This window comes from Oncorhynchus masou, chromosome 24, assembly GCF_036934945.1.
Source record: "Oncorhynchus masou masou isolate Uvic2021 chromosome 24, UVic_Omas_1.1, whole genome shotgun sequence".
In the NCBI taxonomy this organism is placed as follows: domain Eukaryota; kingdom Metazoa; phylum Chordata; class Actinopteri; order Salmoniformes; family Salmonidae; genus Oncorhynchus; species Oncorhynchus masou.
Window position 1 is genome coordinate 4,113,576 of NC_088235.1, and position 21,540 is coordinate 4,135,115.

General features: G+C 47.7%; 1 protein-coding gene across 1 annotated transcript in view; it reads right to left on the bottom strand.

The window, feature by feature from the left end:
* LOC135513365 (EH domain-binding protein 1-like) overlaps positions 1–21,540 on the bottom strand; it is a 311,950-nt gene that overhangs the window by 167,702 nt on the left and 122,708 nt on the right. The window contains exons 8-11 of the mRNA XM_064936292.1: positions 12,889–13,038; positions 11,301–11,455; positions 11,157–11,269; positions 1,234–1,468 (exon numbers count right to left, since the gene is read on the bottom strand). Of these exons, the coding sequence (XP_064792364.1) occupies positions 1,234–1,468; positions 11,157–11,269; positions 11,301–11,455; positions 12,889–13,038 (653 nt within the window). The remainder of the gene's footprint in view (positions 1–1,233; positions 1,469–11,156; positions 11,270–11,300; positions 11,456–12,888; positions 13,039–21,540) is intronic.

The window sequence follows — 21,540 nt, forward strand, 5'->3', positions numbered from 1 at the left end:
CACACCACACACACGACGGTCTTAAATAATACAATGTTCCAACAACGTCCTTCCAAACCCTTTAAAAATGATTTCTGCAGCAGCCAGAAGTGAGTTGAAGTCTTGGACAAAGTATCAGGATATATTACTATGTAGAACGGAGGTAGAACGGAGGTAGAACAGAGGTAGAACAGAGGTAGAACGGGACATTGGAATCTGTTTGGGGATGTGTGTAAAACAGGATATTCCAGACCCTTGAGGGACAGTGTGTGTGTGTGTGTGTGTGTGTGTGTGTGTGTGTGTGTGTGTGTGTGTTCATTCGCATATGTGTTTTTCTCTGTGAGAATATTTACAGAAACCAAATCCTGTTCTCACCACCTCTACATGTTAAACTCTGGGCCTCATTTTCCACTGAATATCTCTCCTCCTCCCTCTCTCCCCCTACTCCCTCCTCTCTCTCTCTCCCTCCCTCTCCCCCTCCCTCCCCCTCTCTCTCTCGCTCTCTCTCCCCCTCTCTCTCCCTCCTCTCTCTCCCTCCCTCTCTCCCCCTCCCTCCCCCTCTCTCTCTCTCTCTCTCTCCCCCCTCTCTCTCCCTCCTCTCCCCCTGTCTCTCCCTCCTCTCTCCCTCCTCTCAGCTCTAAAGACAGGGGCAGCCCTTGGCGGAGTGCAGCCCACCACAGGCCACTGAGTCTGGGTAATTAAAGTTGTTTAGACCCCCTCACCCACAGTCACACGGCTGTGCAGCTGGTTGATAAACCTTCCTTAATGACATAGTACCACCATTACTGTTACCGCACCAAGTCCTACACAACTACAACAGCCAGCCACGGAGGGAGGGTGTGTGTGTGTCCGCGGGGGGGGGGTTATGGGGGCAGATGGGGTTCTTACCCCCCTGTAATCAGTCTGCTGATGTGTTTAAGCCCCTCATATGCTTTCTGCCCTGCATCTCATATAGACTACTTAAACCCCCCCCACCCATCCAATCACTCCCGGCCACTGGGGTGGCTCATCATGTGTGTGTGACCACCAGCCGTTTAATTACAACTAGCAGAAATGCAGAATTTAAATAAATAAATAAACAGACAAACAGCCCAATAAACTAATACCTATATTCAGATGAGGAGGTTGGAGGTGACTGGACACACACGGAGGCACATGCAAACACAACCACACACACTTTGTGAACAACCACACACACACACACTTCATAAATACCACTACTCTAGTGCCACTACCCTCTTCAAAGAGTCTTACCTTAGGGGAGGAGAAGGCCAGCTCTCGCCCCACCACAGCTACCACGGCACTGGGTCCACTGGGCATGAATCTCTCCCTCTCTGCCCCCTCCCTGGAGGTGTTGGGGGCCGAGGGGCTGGGGCCTGGAGGTCTGGGAGGTAGCGGGGCTCTCCTCTTCTGGTTACTGAAGTCTGGAGAGGGGCCCCCGGAGGGTTGGGATGGGCTGGAGGTCCGGGGCTCGTAGAACGGGTTGGATCTGAAGGAGAGAGGGAGACGGAGGGGAGAAGACAGAGTGAGGGAGGGGAGAGACAGAGTGAGGGAGGGAGGAGAGAGACGGAGTGAGGGAGGGGAGAGACGGAGTGAGGGAGGAGAGAGACGGAGTGAGGGAGGAAAGGGAGAGAGGAGGAGGGAGACGGAGGGGGAAGACGGAGTGAGGGAGGAGAGAGACGGAGGGGGGAAGACGGAGTGAGGGAGGAGAGAGACGGAGTGAGGACGGAGTGAAGGAGGAGAGAGACGGAGTGAGGGAGGAAAGGGAGAGAGGAGGAGGGAGACGGAGGGGGAAGACGGAGTGAGGGAGGAGAGAGAGACGGAGGGGGAAGACGGAGTGAGGGAGGAGGAGAGACGGAGTGAGGACGGAGTGAAGGAGGAGAGAGACGGAGTGAGGGGGGGGACGGAGTGAGGGGGAGAGGGAGAGAGGGAGGGGAGAGAGGGAGAGGGAGTAAGGGGGGAGAGGGAGAGAGATTTAGGGGAGAGACAGTGTGAGGGGGAGGGAGAGAGGGAAAGGGATGGGAAGTGAGGGGGGGGAAGAAAGAGGGAGAGGAGAGAGATATGGCATATCAAAAGATTGCATCATAATGTCATTTTACAGGCATTGTATAACTTTACATCCTCTAAAACTCTTCTGTTTTTTTGTTAAATGTAATTTATTTCACTTTTATTTAACCAGTTGAGAACAAGTTCTCATTTACAACTGCGACCTGGCCAAGATAAAGCAAAGCAGTGTGACACAATCAATAACACAGAGTTACACATAAACAAACGTACAGTCAATAACACTTCACTGTACTTTACTTAGGAACACACATTCAACACTAAAATAGCTGACCAGGTACCACAGAGCCACCACACGGTTAGCATTACCATAGAGCCACCACACGGTTAGCATTACCACAGAACCACAACACGTCTAGCAGTACCTCAGAGCCACAACACGGCTAGCAGTACCTCAGAGCCACAACACGGCTAGCAGTAGCTCAGAGCCACAACACGGCTAGCAGTACCTCAGAGCCACAACACGGCTAGCAGTACCTCAGAACCACAACACGGTTAGCAGTACCTCAGAGCCACAACACGGCTAGCAGTACCTCAGAGCCACAACACGGCTAGCAGTACCTCAGAGCCACAACACGGCTAGCAGTACCTCAGAACCACAACACGGCTAGCAGTACCTCAGAACCACAACACGGCTAGAAGTACCTCAGAACCACAACACGGCTAGCAGTACCTCAGAACCACAACACGGCTAGCAGTACCTCAGAACCACAACACGGCTAGCAGTACCTCAGAGCCACAACACGGCTAGCAGTACCTCAGAGCCACAACACAGCTAGCAGTACCTCAGAACCACAACACAGCTAGAAGTACCACAGAACCACACACGGCTAGCAGTACCTCAGAACCACAACACGGCTAGAAGTACCACAGAACCACACATGGCTAGCAGTACCTCAGAACCACAACACGGCTAGCAGTACCTCAGAGCCACAACACGGCTAGCAGTACCTCAGAGCCACAACACAGCTAGCAGTACCTCAGAACCACAACACAGCTAGCAGTACCTCAGAACCACAACACAGCTAGCAGTACCTCAGAGCCACAACACAGGTAGCAGTACCTCAGAGCCACAACACAGCTAGCAGTACCTCAGAGCCACAACACAGCTAGCAGTACCTCAGAGCCACAACACAGGTAGCAGTACCTCAGAGCCACAACACGTCTAGCAGTACCTCAGAGCCACACGGCTAGAAGTACCTCAGAACCACAACGCGGCTAGCAGTACCTCAGAGCCACAACACGTCTAGCAGTACCTCAGAGCCACACGGCTAGCAGTACCTCAGAGCCACAACACGGCTAGCAGTACCTCAGAGCCACACGGCTAGTAGTAAGTCAAAAGTACACACACAACGTTGAGTTAAACGGATGGCTGGGTAACACAGGACACAGGTGCTCTGAGGTCAGCTCTGAGTGACCTCATATCCCAACTGCCATACTGGGCACTGACAGACACACACACACAGGATCTTATCAATACACAGGTCAGCCAGCCCGCAGGGTTGAAACGGACTACACCGCTCCACGTCACTCATTCAACACTCACCACTCACACACAGCCAGAGAACTAGGGGAAGGGGGGGGGTGGCTAGGTATATCAGGCTGAAAGAAACAGACAAGTTCAGTGTGTAACTAACCCCGGCCAAGAGAACGGAGGAGAAAGGAGGATAGAAAAGCAGAGCCATAGAGGCTGTGGCATTCATCTTTGACAGACCTGCCTTGGCTAAAAGACATGTAAAAAGACCCAGGCTGCAGTCCAATCGTGTCATTTTTACTCCCCCTCAGCCCAGCCACTTTCCCTCAGGGTATCCCTGTCGAAACCGGATGCAGTATGATTGCCATCTTAAGTGGCGGTCCAATTCACAAACGTTACCCCCCCCCCCTCCCTCTGCCCTCGATTTAGCTCAAGGGAGCAAGTGAACTACTTTGTTCACTCGCGGGGTTGTTATGACCACAATTCAATGCAAACTGCAGTCACGTGTCAAACGAAGTGCCACAAAGTGTCCGATTCAATCAAGATGACTGCATCTGTCGGCATGTGAGAGATAAGTACTACTCATGCATGCTAGCTAGCTAACAAATACATATAGACAACATTCATGTTAGAGGTGGCAAAAAATATAATGCTCAAAGAGGATCCTATAAATGCAGCTAGCTAAACACTTTTTGGGGGGCGGAATTTGAAAATATATTGGAACAAATAACCATAGGTAACTATAGCTTACTACCTGAGAAGAGTGCCATGTTAGCTTGCGAGGTGCATAAATAGCTTTAGGTTGGTTATTAGGCACAACTTCTGAGCTTTCCAAGAAGGGCGTTGCCTATCAGATCATCACGGTCTCTAGCATAGACAGGAGAATTCGAAGGTACACTAAGATGTGACAAGGTAAAACTTCATTGAAGGGCGGTATACAGTCGTGGACAAAAGTTTTGAGAATGACACAAATATGAATTTTCACAAAGTCTACTGCCTCAGTTTGTATGATGGCAATTTGCATATACTCCAGAATGTTATGAAAAGTGATCAGATGAATTGCAATTACTTGCAAAGTCCCTCTTTGCCATGCAAATGAACTGAATCCCCAAAAACATTTCCACTGCATTTCAGCCCTGCCACAAAAGGACCAGCTGACATGTCAGTGATTATCTCGTTAACACAGGTGTGAGTGTTGATGAGGGCAAGGCTGGAGATCACTCTGTCATGCTGATTGAGTTCTAATAACAGAAAAGTAGGGTGGTGCTTGGAATCATTGTTCTTCCTCTGTCAACCATGGTTACCTGCAAGGAAACACGTGCCGTCATCATTGCTTTCCACAAAAAGGGCTTCACAGGCAAAAGGATATTGCTGCCAGTAAGATTGCACCTAAAATCGACCATTTATCTTCAACTTCAAGGAGAGCGGTGCAATTGTTGTAAAGAAGGCTTCAGGGTGCCCAAGAAAGTCCAGCAAGCGCCAGGACCAGCTCTTAAAGTTGATTCAGCTGCGGTATCGGTGCACCATCAGTACAGAGCTTGCTCAGGAATGGCAGCAGGCAGGTGTGAGTGCATCTGCTCGCACAGTGAGGCGAAGACCTTTGGAGGATGGCCTGGTGTCAAGAAGGGCAGCAAAGAAGTCACTTCTCTCCAGGAAAAACATCAGGGACAGACTGATATTCTGCAAAAGGTACAGAGAATGGACTGCTGAGGACTGGGGTAAAGTCATTTTCTCTGATTAATCCCCTTTCCGATTTTTGGGGCATCCGGAAAAAAGCTTGTCTGGAGAACACAAGGTGAGCGCTACCATAAGTCCTGTGTCATGCCAACAGTAAAGCATCCTGAGACCATTCATGTGTGGGGTTGCTTCTCAGCCAAGGGAGTGGGCTCACTCACAATTTTTCCTAAGAACACAGCCATGAATAAAGAATGGTACCAACACATCCTCCAAAAGCAACTTCTCCCAACCATCCAGGAACAGTTTGGTGACGAACAATGCCTTTTCCAGCATGATGAAGCACCTTGCCATAAGGCAAAAGTGATAACGAAGTGGCTCGGGGAACAAAACATCGATATTTTGGGTCCATGGCCAGGAAACTCCCCAGACTTTAATCCCATTGAGACCTTGTGGATAATCCGCAAGAGGCGGGTGGACAAACAAAAACCCACAAATTCTGACAAACTCCAAGCATTAATTATGCAAGAATGGGCTGCCATCAGTCAGGATGTGGCCCAGAAGTTAATTGACAAAACACTGAGCTCTCTATCCTCCCTCTCTCCCTCCCTCTCTCCCTTCCTCTCTCCCTTCCTCCACAGCCCCAATCAAAATACTTAGCTCCCTCTCGCTCCCTCCATCTCTCTCTCCCACCATCCCTCCCTCCCCCTCCCTCCCAGGGCTGAGTCCCAAATGCCACCATATTGTCTATATATACTCTACATTAAAGTATTGCACTATGTAGGTAATAGGGTGCCATTTGGGACATTACCCGGGACAACAAAAAACAAAACATGGTGGACACAATAACCTAGGAGTGGCTTATGATGGGAGGAAGAATAGTAGCGAGGGGTTTGGGAGGAGGAATGTTAGCCAGGGGGATGGGAGGAGGAATGCTAGCCAGGGGGTTGGGAGGAGGAATGTTTGAGGGGGTTGGGAGAAGGAATGTTAGTCAGGGTGTTGGGAGGAGGAATGTTAGCCAGGGGGTTGAGAGGAGGAATGTTAGCCAGGGGGATGGGAGGGGGAATGCTAGCCAGGGGGTTGGGAGGAGGAATGTTTGAGGGGGTTGGGAGGAGGAATGTTAGCCAGGGGGATGGGAGGAGGAATGCTAGCCAGGAGGATGGGAGGAGGAATGTTAGCCAGGGGGTTGGGAGGAGGAATGTTAGCCAGGGAGTTGGGAGGAGGAATGTTAGTCAGGGGGTTGGGAGGATGAATGTTAGTGAGGGGGTTGGGAGGAGGAATGTTAGTCAGGGGGTTGGGAGAAGGAATGTTAGCCAGAGGGTTGGGAGGAGGAATGTTAGTCAGGGGGTTGGGAGGAGGAATGTTAGTCAGGGGGTTGGGAGGAGGAATGTTAGTCAGGGGGTTGGGAGGAGGAATGTTAGTGAGGGGGTTGGGAGGAGGAATGTTAGTCAGGGGGTTGGGAGGATGAATATTAGTCAGGGGGTTGGGAGGATGAAAATGGAAGGTTTAACTAATTGTAAATTGCTGTTTGACAAGGAGTCATGAGGCAGTATTTTGTAGTGAGAGGGGGTGAAGTGGGATGGAGGACAGAGGTGAGGGGGATAGAGGGGGGATAGAGGGGGCAGACAAGCAGAAAGAATGCAGGGAACAACCGAGTCCTTGTTTCTGAAAGAGCTCCCAAGTCACTCTGTGTCTTAGAGTTGAGGGGGCCTTGTGTACCTCGCACAAGGTTACACACATACACATACAGACACACACACGAAGACAAACGCAGATACACACACACACACGAAGATACACACACACACGAAGACAAACACAGATACACACACGAAGACAAACACAGATACACACACACACACACAAGATACACACACACGAAGATACACACACACGAAGACAAACACAGATACACACACACATGAAGATACACACACACACACACGAAGACAAACACAGATACACACACACGAAGACAAACACAGATACACACACACACACGAAGACAAACACAGATACACACACGAAGACAAACACAGACACACACACACGAAGACAAACACAGACACACATACGAAGACAAACACAGACACACACACACGAAGACAAACACAGATACACACACACACACACACAAAGACAAAACACAGACACACACACACACGAAGACAAACACAGATACACACACACACACACGAAGACAAACACAGATACACACACACACACGAAGACAAACACAGATACACAAACGAAGACAAACACAGATACACACACCAGGGTTTCTATTTGCTGGCAATTGACTGCTTTTGTCCTTTTTTGTTGCCGATAAATAAAACTGTTGCCGGGCAGAAATGACAAGGAGAAGAAAATAATCCCATAGTTGTTTTATTAATCTGACGGATATACATTTGACCGTCATGCTTATCGGTCCATAGGTAATTTGCATAATTTAGCGCAATTAAATTGGCCTGTGTGTATTTTCATTAGTCATCGCGTATCTTATTTATCCAACACAACTATCACACGCGCACAGCATTCAGAGACTATTTGAGGGGGATTTCTCCTGCATCTCCTCGGCTGGCTGCTGCCGAAGTAAAACACGCCCATTCATTGCGCCAAAATGCTAAATGCAATCACGTGTTAAACACAGTTTTGGTGCACGATTAAAAATAGCTATTTTTATTTCTCAACTGGTAGTTGAAGCGCGCCTCCCATTCACCATTCAGGTGCAGGCGACAGGCTAAGAGAGCTTCCTTCACAATGTGAGCCGGAGGCAGCGTGCACTTTGAAAATACTTCATTGTTTGAAACCTGAATGTTTTATTTCATATTATGAAGCATGTCTAACCTTGCTTCATAAGGAGCCTGTAGCCAAAATCTGACCGTGGAAACGTGGAGGCAAATATTTTATCAAGAGTTCCTAGGGCGGCGCGTGAGTTTCAAGTTTGGCGAAGCTTCAAATGTATCTTATCATTTCTACAAATTCCGCGTGTCAGTTCTGATTTTCATATGCGCATTTTCGTGTTTAATGTCAATAATAACCTTCTCGTTTCTCAAAATCATTGTCACGTGGTTAATCCTAAAAATTCTACAAATTGAAAAAGTTAAAATCACCAGTCTCTGTTACATGGATGCATTGATACACTGTGATCCAGCCTCTGTTACATGGATGCATTAATACACTGTGATCCAGCCTCTGTTACATGGATGCATTGATACACTCCTGCTTTTGATACCGTTGATCACCACATTCTTTTGGAGAGATTGGAAACCCAAATTGGTCTACACGGACAAGTTCTGGCCTGGTTTAGATCTTATCTGTCGGAAAGATATCAGTTTGTCTCTGTGAATGGTTTGTCCTCTGACAAATCAACTGTAAATTTCGGTGTTCCTCAAGGTTCCGTTTTAGGACCACTATTGTTTTCACTATATATTTTACCTCTTGGGGATGTTATTCGAAAACATAATGTTAACTTTCTCTGCTATGCGGATGACACACAGCTGTACATTTCAATGAAACATGGTGAAGCCCCAAAATTGCCCACGCTAGAAGCATGTGTTTCAGACATAAGGAAGTGGATGGCAGCAAACTTTAAACTTTTAAACTCGGACAAAACAGAGATGCTTGTTCTATGTCCCAAGAAGAGATCTTCTGTTGAATCTGACAATTAATCTTAATGGTGTACAGTCGTCTCAAATAAAACTGTGAAGGACCTCGGCGTTACTCTGGACCATGATCTCTCTTTTGAAGAACATATCAAGACCATTTCAAGGACAGCTTTTTTCCATCTACGTAACATTGCAAAAATCAGAAACTTTCTGTCCAAAAATGATGCAGAAAAATTAATCCATGCTTTTGTCATTTCTAGGTTAGACTACTGCAATGCTCTACTTTCCTGCTACCCGGATAAAGCACTAAATAAACTTCAGTTAGTGCTAAATACGGCTGCTAGAATCCTGACTAGAACCAAAAAATTTGATCATATTACTCCAGTGCTAGCCTCCCTACACTGGCTTCCTGTCAAAGCAAGGGCTGATTTCAAGGTTTTACTGCTAACCTACAAAGCATTACATGGGCTTGCTCCTACCTATCTCTCTGATTTGGTCCTGCCGTACATACCTACACGTACGCTACGGTCACAAGACGCAGGCCTCCTAATTGTCCCTAGAATTTCTAAGCAAACAGCTGGAGGCAGGGCTTTCTCCTATAGAGCTCCATTTTTAGGGAACGGTCTGCCTACTCATGTCAGAGACGCAAACTCGGTCTCAACCTTTAAGTCTTTACTGAAGACTCATCTCGTCAGTGGGTCATATGATTGAGTGTAGTCTGGCACAGGAGTGGGAAGGTGAACGGAAAGGCTCTGGAGCAACGAACCACCCTTGCTGTCTCTGCCTGGCCGGTTCCCCTCTTTCCACTGGGATTCTCTGCCTCTAACCCTATTACAGGGGCTGAGTCACTGGCTTACTGGGGCTCTCTCATGCCGTCCCTGGAGGGGGTGCGTCACCTGAGTGGGTTGATTCACTGATGTGGTCATCCTGTCTGGGTTGGCACCCCCCCTTGGGTTGTGCCATGGCGGAGATCTTTGCGGGCTATACTCAGCTTTGTCTCAGGATGGTAAGTTGGTGGTTGAAGATATCCCTCTAGTGGTGTGGGGGCTGTGCTTTGGCAAAGTGGGTGGGGTTATATCCTTCCTGTTTGGCCCTGTCCGGGGGTGTCCTCGGATGGGGCCACAGTGTCTCCTTACCCCTGTCTCAGCCTCCAGTATTTATGCTGCAGTAGTTTGTGTCGGGGGGCTGGGGTCAGTTTGTTATACCTGGAGTACTTCTCCTGTCCAATTCGGTGTCCTGTGTGAATCTAAGTGTGCGTTCTCTAATTCTCTCCTTCTCTCTCTCGGAGGACCTGAGCCCTAGGACCATGCTCCAGGACTACCTGACATGATGACTCCTTGCTCTCCCCAGTCCACCTGGCCGTGCTGCTGCTCCAGTTTCAACTGTTCTGCCTTATTATTATTCGACCATGCTGGTCATTTATGAACATTTGAACATCTTGGCCATGTTCTGTTATAATCTCTACCCGGCACAGCCAGAAGAGGACTGGCCACCCCACATAGCCTGGTTCCTCTCTAGGTTTCTTCCTAAGTTTTGGCCTTTCTAGGGAGTTTTTCCTAACCACCGTGCTTCTACACCTGCATTGCTTGCTGTTTGGGGTTTTAGGCTGGGTTTCTGTACAGCACTTTGAGATATCAGCTGATGTACGAAGGGCTATATAAATAAATTTGATTTGATTTGTATAGAGAGAAATAGTCCTATAGTCCTATAAATACTATATTAACTACAACTCAAAACTTCTTACCTGGGAATATTGAAGACTCGTGTTAAAAGGAACCACCAGCTTTCATATGTTCTCATGTTCTGAGCAAGGAACTGAAACGTTATCTTTCTTACATGGCACATATTACTTTCTTCTCCAACACTTTGTTTTTGCATTATTTAAACCAAATTGAACATGTTTCATTATTTATTTGAGGCTAAATTGATTTTATTGATGTTTTATATATTTGGGTCCAGTGTATTTCTCAAATGGCCGTAAAATTTTTGGGGCGGCAGTGTAGCCTAGTGGTTAGAGCATTGGACTAGTAACCGAAAGGTTCAAATCCCCGTTCTGACAAGGTACAAATCTGTCGTTCTGCCCCTGAACAGGCAGTTAACCCACTGTTCCTAGGCCGTCATTGAAAATAAGAATTTGTTCTTAACTGACTTGCCTAGTTAAATAAAGGTAAAAAAATAAAATAATTAAATCTTCCCATTTTCCTAACAGAAACCCTGACACACACTAGAGAACAAATTCACTTTATGACTGAAACCCATAATCATCCCTAAATCTCCTCTCTTTAACCCCCCCACCCCACATCCCTAAATCTCCACTCTTTATTAACCCCCCCACCCCACATCCCCCTGTAACTCACTCATCCAGTTGGTCCTCTGGTGGTGGGTTGGTGTCAGCATACAGGTACTTGCTCATATCCACCGGCCTGACCCCCTTCCTCCCCCTGGGTTTGGGAGCCTCCGGCTGCCGGACCTGGGGCCCCTGGGGGTCGGGGGTCGGAGACTAGGTCTGGGTCCTGGTCTGGCTCGTCAAACGGGTTGTACTCTGTGTGCGAGTGTGTGTTGACTTCGTCCTCGTCGAAGGGGTTGGAGGGCTCCTGGACATAGTAGGCCTCTGGGTCCTGTCGGAGGGTGAGGGAGGGGGCAGGGAGGGGGTCCTGTGACAGAGAGAAAGGGCGAGAGAGAGATGGGTCAATATTATCTTAGCTGTCTGTCTGTCCGTCAGTATTCTGCTTTACTGACAGAATACATAAACACACAGGATTCACAATGCTACGTGACATTTCTTGACATCTCGACAGCAACAAAAGGGTAACATTTGGTTTGGCAGGCACTTTATAAACAACCTCAGAACAATAAAATAAATCTTTCAACAACTATGTCAATAAACTTGGACTGAAAACACAATATAAAATATAAATATAAAATTCATAAAGGATAATAAATCAGTCTTTGATGTCGACCCCATAATAATGTACATTATGTGGACACCCCTGTCCCAATGCATAGTGCCAACTGTAAAGTGTGGTGGAGGTTGTATAATGTACATCGACATTATGTGGACACCCCTGTCCCAATGCATAGTGCCAACTGTAAAGTTTGGTGGAGGAGGTATAATGTACACTGACATTATGTGGACACCCCTGTCCCAATGCATAGTGCCAACTGTAAAGTTTGGTGGTGGATGTATAATGTACACCGACATTATGTGGACACCCCTGTCCCAATGCATAGTGCCAACTGTAAAGTTTGGTGGAGGAGATATAATGTACACTGACATTATGTGGACACCCCTGTCCAAATGCATAGTGCCAACTGTAACGTTTGGTGGAGGTTGTATAATGTACATCGACATTATGTGGACACCCCTGTCCCAATGCATAGTGCCCACTGTAAAGTTTGGTGGAGGAGGTATAATGTACACTGACATTATGTGGACACCCCTGTCCCAATGCATAGTGCCAACTGTAAAGTTTGGTGGAGGAGGAATAATGGTCTGGGACTGTTTTTCATGGTCCGGACCCTTTAGTTCCAGAGAAGGGAAATCTTAACCCCACAGCATACAATGACATTCTTGACCATTCTGTGCTTCCAACTTTGTGGCAACAGTTTGGGGAAGGACATTCCCTGTTTCAACATGACAATGCCCCTGTGCACAAAGTGAGGTCCATGCAGAAATGGTTTGTCGGGTGTGGAAGAACTTGACTGGCCTGCACAGAGCCCTGACCTCAACCTCATCAAACACCTTTTGGGATGAATTGGAACCCCGACAGCGAGCCAGGCCTAATCGCCCAACATCACTGATGCTCGTGGCTGATTGGAAGTAAGTCCCTGCAGCAATGTTCCAACATCTAGTGGAAAGCCTTCCCAGAAGAGTGCATGCTGTTATAGCAGCAAAGGGGGGCACAACTCCATATTAATGCCTATGATTTTGGAATGAGATGTTCGACGAGCAGGTGTCCACATGCTTTTGGCCATGCAGTGTAAATCAAACTGCTAAAACCCCTTGTCCCTTATAGACAGGTAGACATACAGTACAGAGAGAGAGACAGACAGAACAGGTATATAGAGGTCAAAGGTCAAGCCTACCATCATCATCATCACCGAACGGGTTGAAGTGATTGGTGTGTTCCAGGTGGGAGGGGTCATCAACATCATCAGCCGGATCATCGAAGGGATTGGAGCAGAGGGCAGGGGGCGTGTCCTGATCCTCCTCCAGGAAGTTGAGCTTACTGATCAGCTCTGTCGCCATGGGAACCAAAACAATGCAGGAACGAAAAAACAAATTTAACAAAACAAAAAAAGGAAAGAAAATAGTTCAAACTAGCGGAAGAAAACGAGATGAAACATCCTCACAACCAAAACCCTGATGAAAGAGTCAAAATGAAGACAAACATACAGAAATAAAAGAGTACAAAACAAATCTGCACTTTGGAGTGAACCACTCGAGTTCATTTGGTTTCCAGAAGTATTCCTTCCTTCTGGTAAAAGGTGACTGGTTAATGTCTGTCCATCTCTGTCCAGCTTCACTACAGTTGGAGTCCAGCGGGGAATTCAGCAGAGATTGATGGAACCGGGTTGCCATGAGAACCACTAGTGCAGGCTGGGAGTTGCCACAAGAGAGTCATCTTCTTCCTCATCAAGACAACAAAGCCTGTCTAGGTTGTGTGTGTGTGTGTGTGTGTGTGTGTGTGTGTGTGTGTGTGTGTGTGTGTGTGTGTGTGTGTGTGTGTGTGTGTGTGTGTGTCCGTGTGTGTCCGTGTGTGTCCGTGTGTGTCCGTGTGTGTCCGTGTCTCAACAGTGTGTGAGAAACTAAATGCTAACTGTGTGTGCTTCTGAATGTGGTATGTGAGCGTGAGAAAGTCTATTGCCAGAGTGAGTGAGATGATGAGCGAGTGTGTGTGTGTGTGTGTGTGTGTGTGTGTGTGTGTGTGTGTGTGTGTGTGTGTGTGTGTGTGTGTGTGTGTGTGTGTGTGTGTGAGAGAGTGTGGGAGAGTGTGTGTGAATACGTAGTGAAGTGGTAGTAGCTGATAAGGTGTGTTATTGCTCCTGCTGCATTCTGGGCCATATTAGGCCATCATTGTCACAAGTGGCAGCAGCATTGTGTGTGTGTGTGTGTGTTGTTTTCTCTATGGTAACAAAGCAACACCGTAAAGGAGGAATATGACTGACCATTGGTTCACTACAAATTGCAGACAAAAGGGGGAGGTTCAGGGTTCAGGGGCTTGGACACCAGGAGGGCAAACTGAAAAAGGACAGAAAACCAGCCAATGAAAACCAACCAAAGAAAACCAACCAATGAAAACCAGCCAATGAAAACCAACCAATGTACTAAACGTAATCTGAAGTGCAACACGAGAACACCAGGCAACACGACTACATCACCAATGGTACAGAGAGGGAGAGAGTGAGAGGGGGAGAGAGAGAGCTAGGGCAGGAGAGAGAGCTAGTGCAGGAGAGAGAGAGAGAGCTAGGGCAGGAGAGAGAGCTAGGGCAGGAGAGAGAGCTAGGGCAGGAGAGAGAGCTAGGGCAGGAGAGAGAGCTAGGGCAGTAGAGAGCTAGGGCATGAGAGAGAGCTAGGGCAGGAGAGAGAGAGAGAGCTAGGGCAGTAGAGAGAGAGATAGGGCAGTAGAGAGAGAGAGCTAGGGCAGTAGAGAGAGAGAGAGGGAGCTAGGGCAGTAGAGAGAGAGAGAGCTAGGGCAGTAGAGAGAGAGAGAGAGAGAGCTAGGGCAGCAGAGAGAGAGCTAGGGCAGTAGAGAGAGAGCTAGGGCAGTAGAGAGAGAGAGAGAGCTAGGGCAGTAGAGAGAGAGCTAGGGCAGTAGAGAGAGAGCTAGGGCAGTAGAGAGAGAGCTAGGGCAGTAGAGAGAGAGCTAGGGCAGTAGAGAGAGAGCTAGGTCAGTAGAGAGAGAGAGCTAGGGCATTAGAGGGAGAGAGCTTGGGCAGTAGAGGGAGAGAGAGCTAGGGCAGTAGAGAGAGAGAGCTAGGGCAGTAGAGAGAAAGAGCTAGGGCAGTAGAGAGAGAGAGCTAGGGCAGTAGAGAGAGAGCTAGGGCAGTAGAGAGAGAGAGCTAGGGCAGTAGAGAGAGAGCTAGGGCAGTAGAGAGAGAGCTAGGGCAGTAGAGAGAGAGCTAGGGCAGTAGAGAGAGAGAGCTAGGGCAGTAGAGAGAGCTAGGGCAGTAGAGAGAGCTAGGGCAGTAGAGGGAGAGAGCTAGGGCAGTAGAGAGAAAGAGCTAGGGCAGTAGAGAGAGAGAGAGCTAGGGCAGTAGAGAGAGAGAGCTAGGGCAGTAGAGAGAGAGAGAGCTAGGGCAGTAGAGAGAGAGAGCTAGGGCAGTAGAGAGAGAGAGCTAGGGCAGTAGAGAGAGAGAGCTAGGGCAGTAGAGAGAGAGAGCTAGGGCAGTAGAGAGCTAGGGCAGTAGAGAGAGAGAGCTAGGGCAGTAGAGAGAGCTAGGGCAGTAGAGGGAGAAACAAGAGTTAGAAAGAACAAGACAAAACGGGACAGAACAACAGAACGAGACAGTGAGAACGAGTGAGAAAGAAAAAGAGAAAAGGTTGAAAGTTGAAAACAGAAAGACCTTGGGAGGGAGACTGAGCGCTGCTTGGCGTTTTACTAGCCAGCTTTAGGAAGTAGTCCTCAGGGTCTCCGGCTAAGCAGCTGAGAGCATTGAGCTGGTTTACCATCTCTGAAAACAACCAGGCCAGAGAGCAGGAAGGGAGGAGAGCAGTGAGCAGAGAGAAAACACACAATACACACATATATTCAGAGGTTATATGTGTGTTAGGTAGTAGAATATCATATATGTTGAAGCCTAAGAGAGTACATATATTCACATATATTCAGAGGTTATATGTGTGTTAGGTAGTAGAATATCATATATGTTGAAGCCTAAGAGAGTACATATATTCAGAGAGGTTATATGTGTGTTAGCCTTTACATTAATGTGCTACCTAAGAGAGCATGTAACTGTCAAAATAAAGGAAACACCAACGTAGTGTCTTAACAGGGCGTTGGGCCACCAGGAGCCAGAACAGCCTCAACGTGCCTTGGCATTAGACTCAACAAGCATCTGGAACTATAGAGGAATGGCAACACCATTATTCCACGAGGCATTACATCATGTGGTGTTTTGCCAAATGGTGTTGGAAAACACAGTCTCAGGCGACGCCCCAGAATCTCCTACAAGTGGTCAATTTGGGTTGAGATCTGGTGACTTCGACGGCCATGGCATTTCGTCAACAACGTTTTCATGCTCTTCAAACCATTCAGTGACCACTCGTGTCCTGTGGATGGGGGCGTTGTCATCCTATGGGGACATAGACAAAATAATGACCTGCTCAGCATTTTTATACATAATGGGATGTTAATTGATTAATTAACTCTGTAACCACAACCTGTGTGGAAGCACCCATTTTCAATATACTTTGTATCCCTTATAGTGTTTCCATTATTTTGGCAGTTACCTGTATATGACAGAACATAGTTGTGTTAGCAACGCTGGGGCTTAGAGACAACATATATTCAGAGTCCTGTGTGTGTGTGTGTGTGTGTGTGTGTGTGTGTGTGTGTGTGTGTGTGTGTGTGTGTGTGTGTGTGTGTGTGTGTGTGTGTGTGTGTGTGTGTGTGTGTTAGATAGCACATATATGTAGAAGGCAAGAGAGCACATATATGCACATACTGTACATGTTAAGAATAAGAGAATGCATAGCCCCTAATAGAACCCTGTTAACTTCTCCTTGCTAGCACAGCTAATACACACATATACTGAACACAAATATAAAAACACAACAAGCAACAAATTCCACGGTTTCACTGAGTTAAAGGTCATATAAGGGAATCAGTCAACTGATATGAATTCAATAGGCCCTAAATCTACGGATTTCACATTTTTACATTTAAGTCATTTAGCAGACGCTCTTATCCAGAGCGACTTACAAATCACATGACTGGGCAGGGGGGCGCAGCCAATCAGAAGGAGTTTTTTCCCCACAAAAGGGCTTTATTACAGACAGAAATGCTCCTCAGTTTCATCAGCTGTCTGGGTGGCTGGTCTCAGACGATCCCACAGGTGAAGAAGCCGGATGTGGAGGTCCTGGGTTGGCGTGGTTACACGTGGTCTGAGGTGAAGAAGCCGGATGTGGAGGTCCTGGGTTGTCATGGTTACACGTGGTCTGAGGTGAAGAAGCCGGATGTGGAGGTCCTGGGTTGTCATGGTTACACGTGGTCTGAGGTGAAGAAGCCGGATGTGGAGGTCCTGGGTTGTCATGGTTACACGTGGTCTGAGGTGAAGAAGCCGGATGTGGAGGTCCTGGGTTGTCATGGTTACACGTGGTCTGAGGTGAAGAAGCCGGATGTGGAGGTCCTGGGTTGTCATGGTTACACGTGGTCTGAGGTGAAGAAGCCGGATGTGGAGGTCCTGGGTTGTCATGGTTACACGTGGTCTGAGGTGAAGAAGCCGGATGTGGAGGTCCTGGGTTGGCGTGGTTACACGTAGTCTGTGGTCATAAGGCCGGTTGGCCATACTGCCAAATTCTCTAAAACAACGTTGGAGGCGGCTTATGGTAGAAAAATGAACATTCAATTCTCTGGTAACAGCTCTGGTGGACATTCCTACAGTCGGCATGCCAACTCAAAACTTGAGACATTGTGGCAATGTGTTCTGTGACAAAACAGCATATTTTTTAGAGTGGCCTTTTATTGCCCCCAGCACAAGGTGCACCTATGCAATGATAATGCTGTTTAATCAGCTTCTTGATATGCCACACGTCGGGCGGATTAATTATCTTGGCAAATGAGAAACGCTCACTAACAGGATTGCAAACAAATTTGTGCACAAAATAAAGAGAAATAAGCTTTTTGTGCGTATGGAACATTTCTGGGATCAGTTATTTCAACTCATGAAACATGGGACGAACAATTTGTTGCGTTTCTATTTTTATTCAGTACATATGTAAAGTCTAAAAGCACACATACATTCATAGACAGTAGCGGTATCTGCAGGGGGGACTAGATATATAGTGCTTTCATTTCTAAACCAGATATACAAGAATTTATTCTTAGCTGACTTACCTAGTTAAATAAAGGTTACATTTAAATAAATAAAAATATATACACTACTGGTGAAAAGTAGCCAATAGCATTCCAGGTGAAGCTGGTTGAGAGAATGCCAAGAGCGTGCAAAGCTGTCATGAAGGCAAAGGGTGGCTATTTGAAGAATCTCAAATATAAAATATATTTTGATTTGTTTAACACTTTTTTGGTTACTACATGATTCAATATGTGTTATTTCATAGTTTTGATATCTTGACTATTATTCTACAATGTAGAAAATTGTAAAAATAAAGAAAAACCCTTGAATGAGTAGGTGTTCTAAAACTTTTGACCGGTAGTGTATATGAAAATAACCTTAATATAAAAAGACGACATTCTGTACTGTCCAATCATATGAATAATTTGATCTCAAAACTAAAATGCTGGAGTATAAAGACAAATGAAAATGTTTTACTGCACAGTCCAAAGTGTATATTCGCTGACAACTGCAGCTACCAACTAGCATCTTTAGTTAGACATGCTAGCACTATGCTACCCGCATCTGTCGCTACAAATTACTAGCTAGGCTAACTAGCATCTTTAGTTAGTCATGCTAGCGCTATGCTACCGTATCTGCCGCTCCAAGTTACTAGCAATGCTAGCTAGCATCCTGGGACTGATCTAGGTTGAAGATACCCAGGTTAGAATAAAAATAATTAATAATAATTTTTCATATTAATGGGACTAGCGCCAATGCTAACTAGCATCGCTGGACCCGTTGTTTAGAATTCTTCAACATTTTTGCAAAGAGTTGTGGGATACTACAATCCTATTGTCTTAACCTTTGTTATGTACAACCTAGGGACTAAGGCAGTGTTTCCCAAACTCAGTCCTCGGAACCCTAAGGAGTGCATGTTTTGGCCCCTAACACGACACAGCTGATTCTAATAATTTAAGCTTGATGATTAGTTGATTATTTTATTTGAATCAGACCCCTTGGGGTCCCCAGGACCGAGTTTGGGACCGCCACTATGACAAAGACTTACGCCCGTATGCATATGACCAGTGGCGCGCAGCTATAGGCACCCGTTGTATATTTATGTACGTTGAGCGGAGAGGAAGAGGAGAAACACACAGTTTAATGTAAAGAGCCTACGCTTTGTGAAGTCAGAGCGAGCAAAGCTGAACACAGCAGCTCCCATTCATTAGTCACAGTGTGATCTGGAGTATAAACGGATAGATGGAGGGTTGGAGGGAGAGAGGGATGGATGGAGAGAGAGAGAGAGCGAGAGAGAGAGGGATGGGGGCAAGAGAGAGGGATGGGGAGCGAGAGAGAGAGGGATGGGGAGCGAGAGAGAGGGGGAGGAAGAGAGAGAGAGAGAGAGAGAGAGAGGGGGGGGAGGGAGAGAGAGAGAGAGAGGGGGAGGAAGAGAGAGAGGGATGGGGAGCGAGAGAGAGAGAGATGGATGGGGAGCGAGAGAGAGAGGGATGGGGAGCGAGAGAGAGAGGGATGGGGAGCGAGAGAGAGAGAGGGATGGGGAGCGAGAGAGAGGGGATGGGGAGCGAGAGAGAGCGAGAGGGATGGAGGGAGAGAGAGAGGGGATGGGGAGCGAGAGAGAGAGGGATGGGGAGCGAGAGAGAGAGAGGGGATGGGGAGCGAGAGAGAGAGAGAGGATGGGGAGCGAGAGAGAGAGAGAGGGATGGGGAGCGAGAGAGAGAGGGATGGGGAGCGAGAGAGAGAGAGGGATGGGGAGCGAGAGAGAGAGGGATGGGGAGAGAGAGAGAGAGAGAGGGATGGGGAGTGAGAGAGAGAGAGGGATGGAGGGAGAGAGAGAGAGGCAGAGAGAGCGAGAGGCAGAGAGAGAGAGAGGCAGAGAGAGAGAGAGGCAGAGAGAGAGAGAGACAGAGAGGAGAGAGAGAGAGGAGAGAGAGAAAGAGAGAGAGAAAGATGGAGGGAGAGAAAGAGAGATGATGGAGAGAGAGAAAGATGGAGAGAGAGAAAGAGATGGAGGGAGAGAGAGAGAGGGATGGAGAGAGAGAGAGGGATGGAGAGAGAGAGGGATGGAGAGAGAGAGGGATGGATGGAGAGAGGGATGGATGAAGGGAGAGAGAGAGAGAGGGATGGAGGGAGAGAAAGAGAGAGAGAGAGATAGAGGGGGAGAGAGCGAGAGATGGAGGGAGAGAGAGAAAGAGAGAGAGAGAGAAAGATGGAGGGAGAGAGAGAGAGATGGATGGATGGAGAGGGAGAGAGAGGGCTACAACACCACCATGTGGCAACAACACCACCATGTGGCTACAACACCACCATGTGGCTACAACAACACCATGTGGCCACAACACCACCGTGTGGCTACAACAACACCACCATGTGGCTACAACACCACCGTGTGGCCACAACAACACCATGTGGCAACAACACCACCGTGTGGCTACAACACCACCATGTGGCCACAACAACACCATGTGGCCACAACAACACCATGTGGCTACAACACCACCATGTGGCTACAACACCACCGTGTGGCCACAACAACACCGTGTGGCAACAACACCACCGTGTGGCTACAACACCACCATGTGGCCACAACAACACCATGTGGCTACAACACCACCATGTGGCTACAACAACACCATGTGGCCACAACACAACCATGTGGCTACAACACCACCATGTGATCACAACAACTCCATGTGATCACAACAACTCCATGTGATCACAACAACTCCATGTGGCTACAACACAACCATGTGGCTACAACACCACCATGTGGTCACATCAACACCATGTGGCCACAACACCACCATGTGGCTACAACACAACCGTGTGGTCACAACACCACCATGTGGCTACAACAACACCATGTGGCCACAACACAACCATGTGGCTACAACACCACCATGTGATCACAACAACTCCATGTGATCACAACAACTCCATGTGATCACAACAACTCCATGTGGCTACAACACAACCATGTGGCTACAACACCACCATGTGGTCACATCAACACCATGTGGCCACAACACCACCATGTGGCTACAACACAACCGTGTGGTCACAACAACACCATGTGGCTACAACTCCACCATGTGGCCACAACAACACCATGTGGCCACAACAACACCATGTGGCTACAACAACACCACCATGTGGCTACAGCAACACCATGTGGCTACAACAACACCACCATGTGGTCACAACAACACCACGTGGCTACAACACCACCACCATGTGGCTACAGCAACACCATGTGGCCACAACACCACCATGTGGCAACAACACCAACACCATGTGGCTACAACAACACCATGTGGCTACAACAACACCATGTGGCTACAACACCACCATGTGGCTACAACACCACCATGTGGCAACAACACCAACACCATGTGGCTACAACAACACCAACACCATGTGGCTACAACAACACCAACACCATGTGGCTACAACAACACCATGTGGCTACAACAACACCAACACCATGTGGCTACAACAACACCATGTGGCTACAACACCACCATGTGGCCACAACACCACCATGTGGCTACAGCACCACGATGACTGGATGAATCTACATGATGCTTAGAGGCCCTCAGCTGTAGAATCAGTGTTCTTCATGGATGTTACTACATGCCCACGTGGTCTTCTGATGACAAAACGCTCTTTACAAATACTCTTATGGAAGCAGGAAGTCTCACTGAGGTCAGACGACCTTTTACG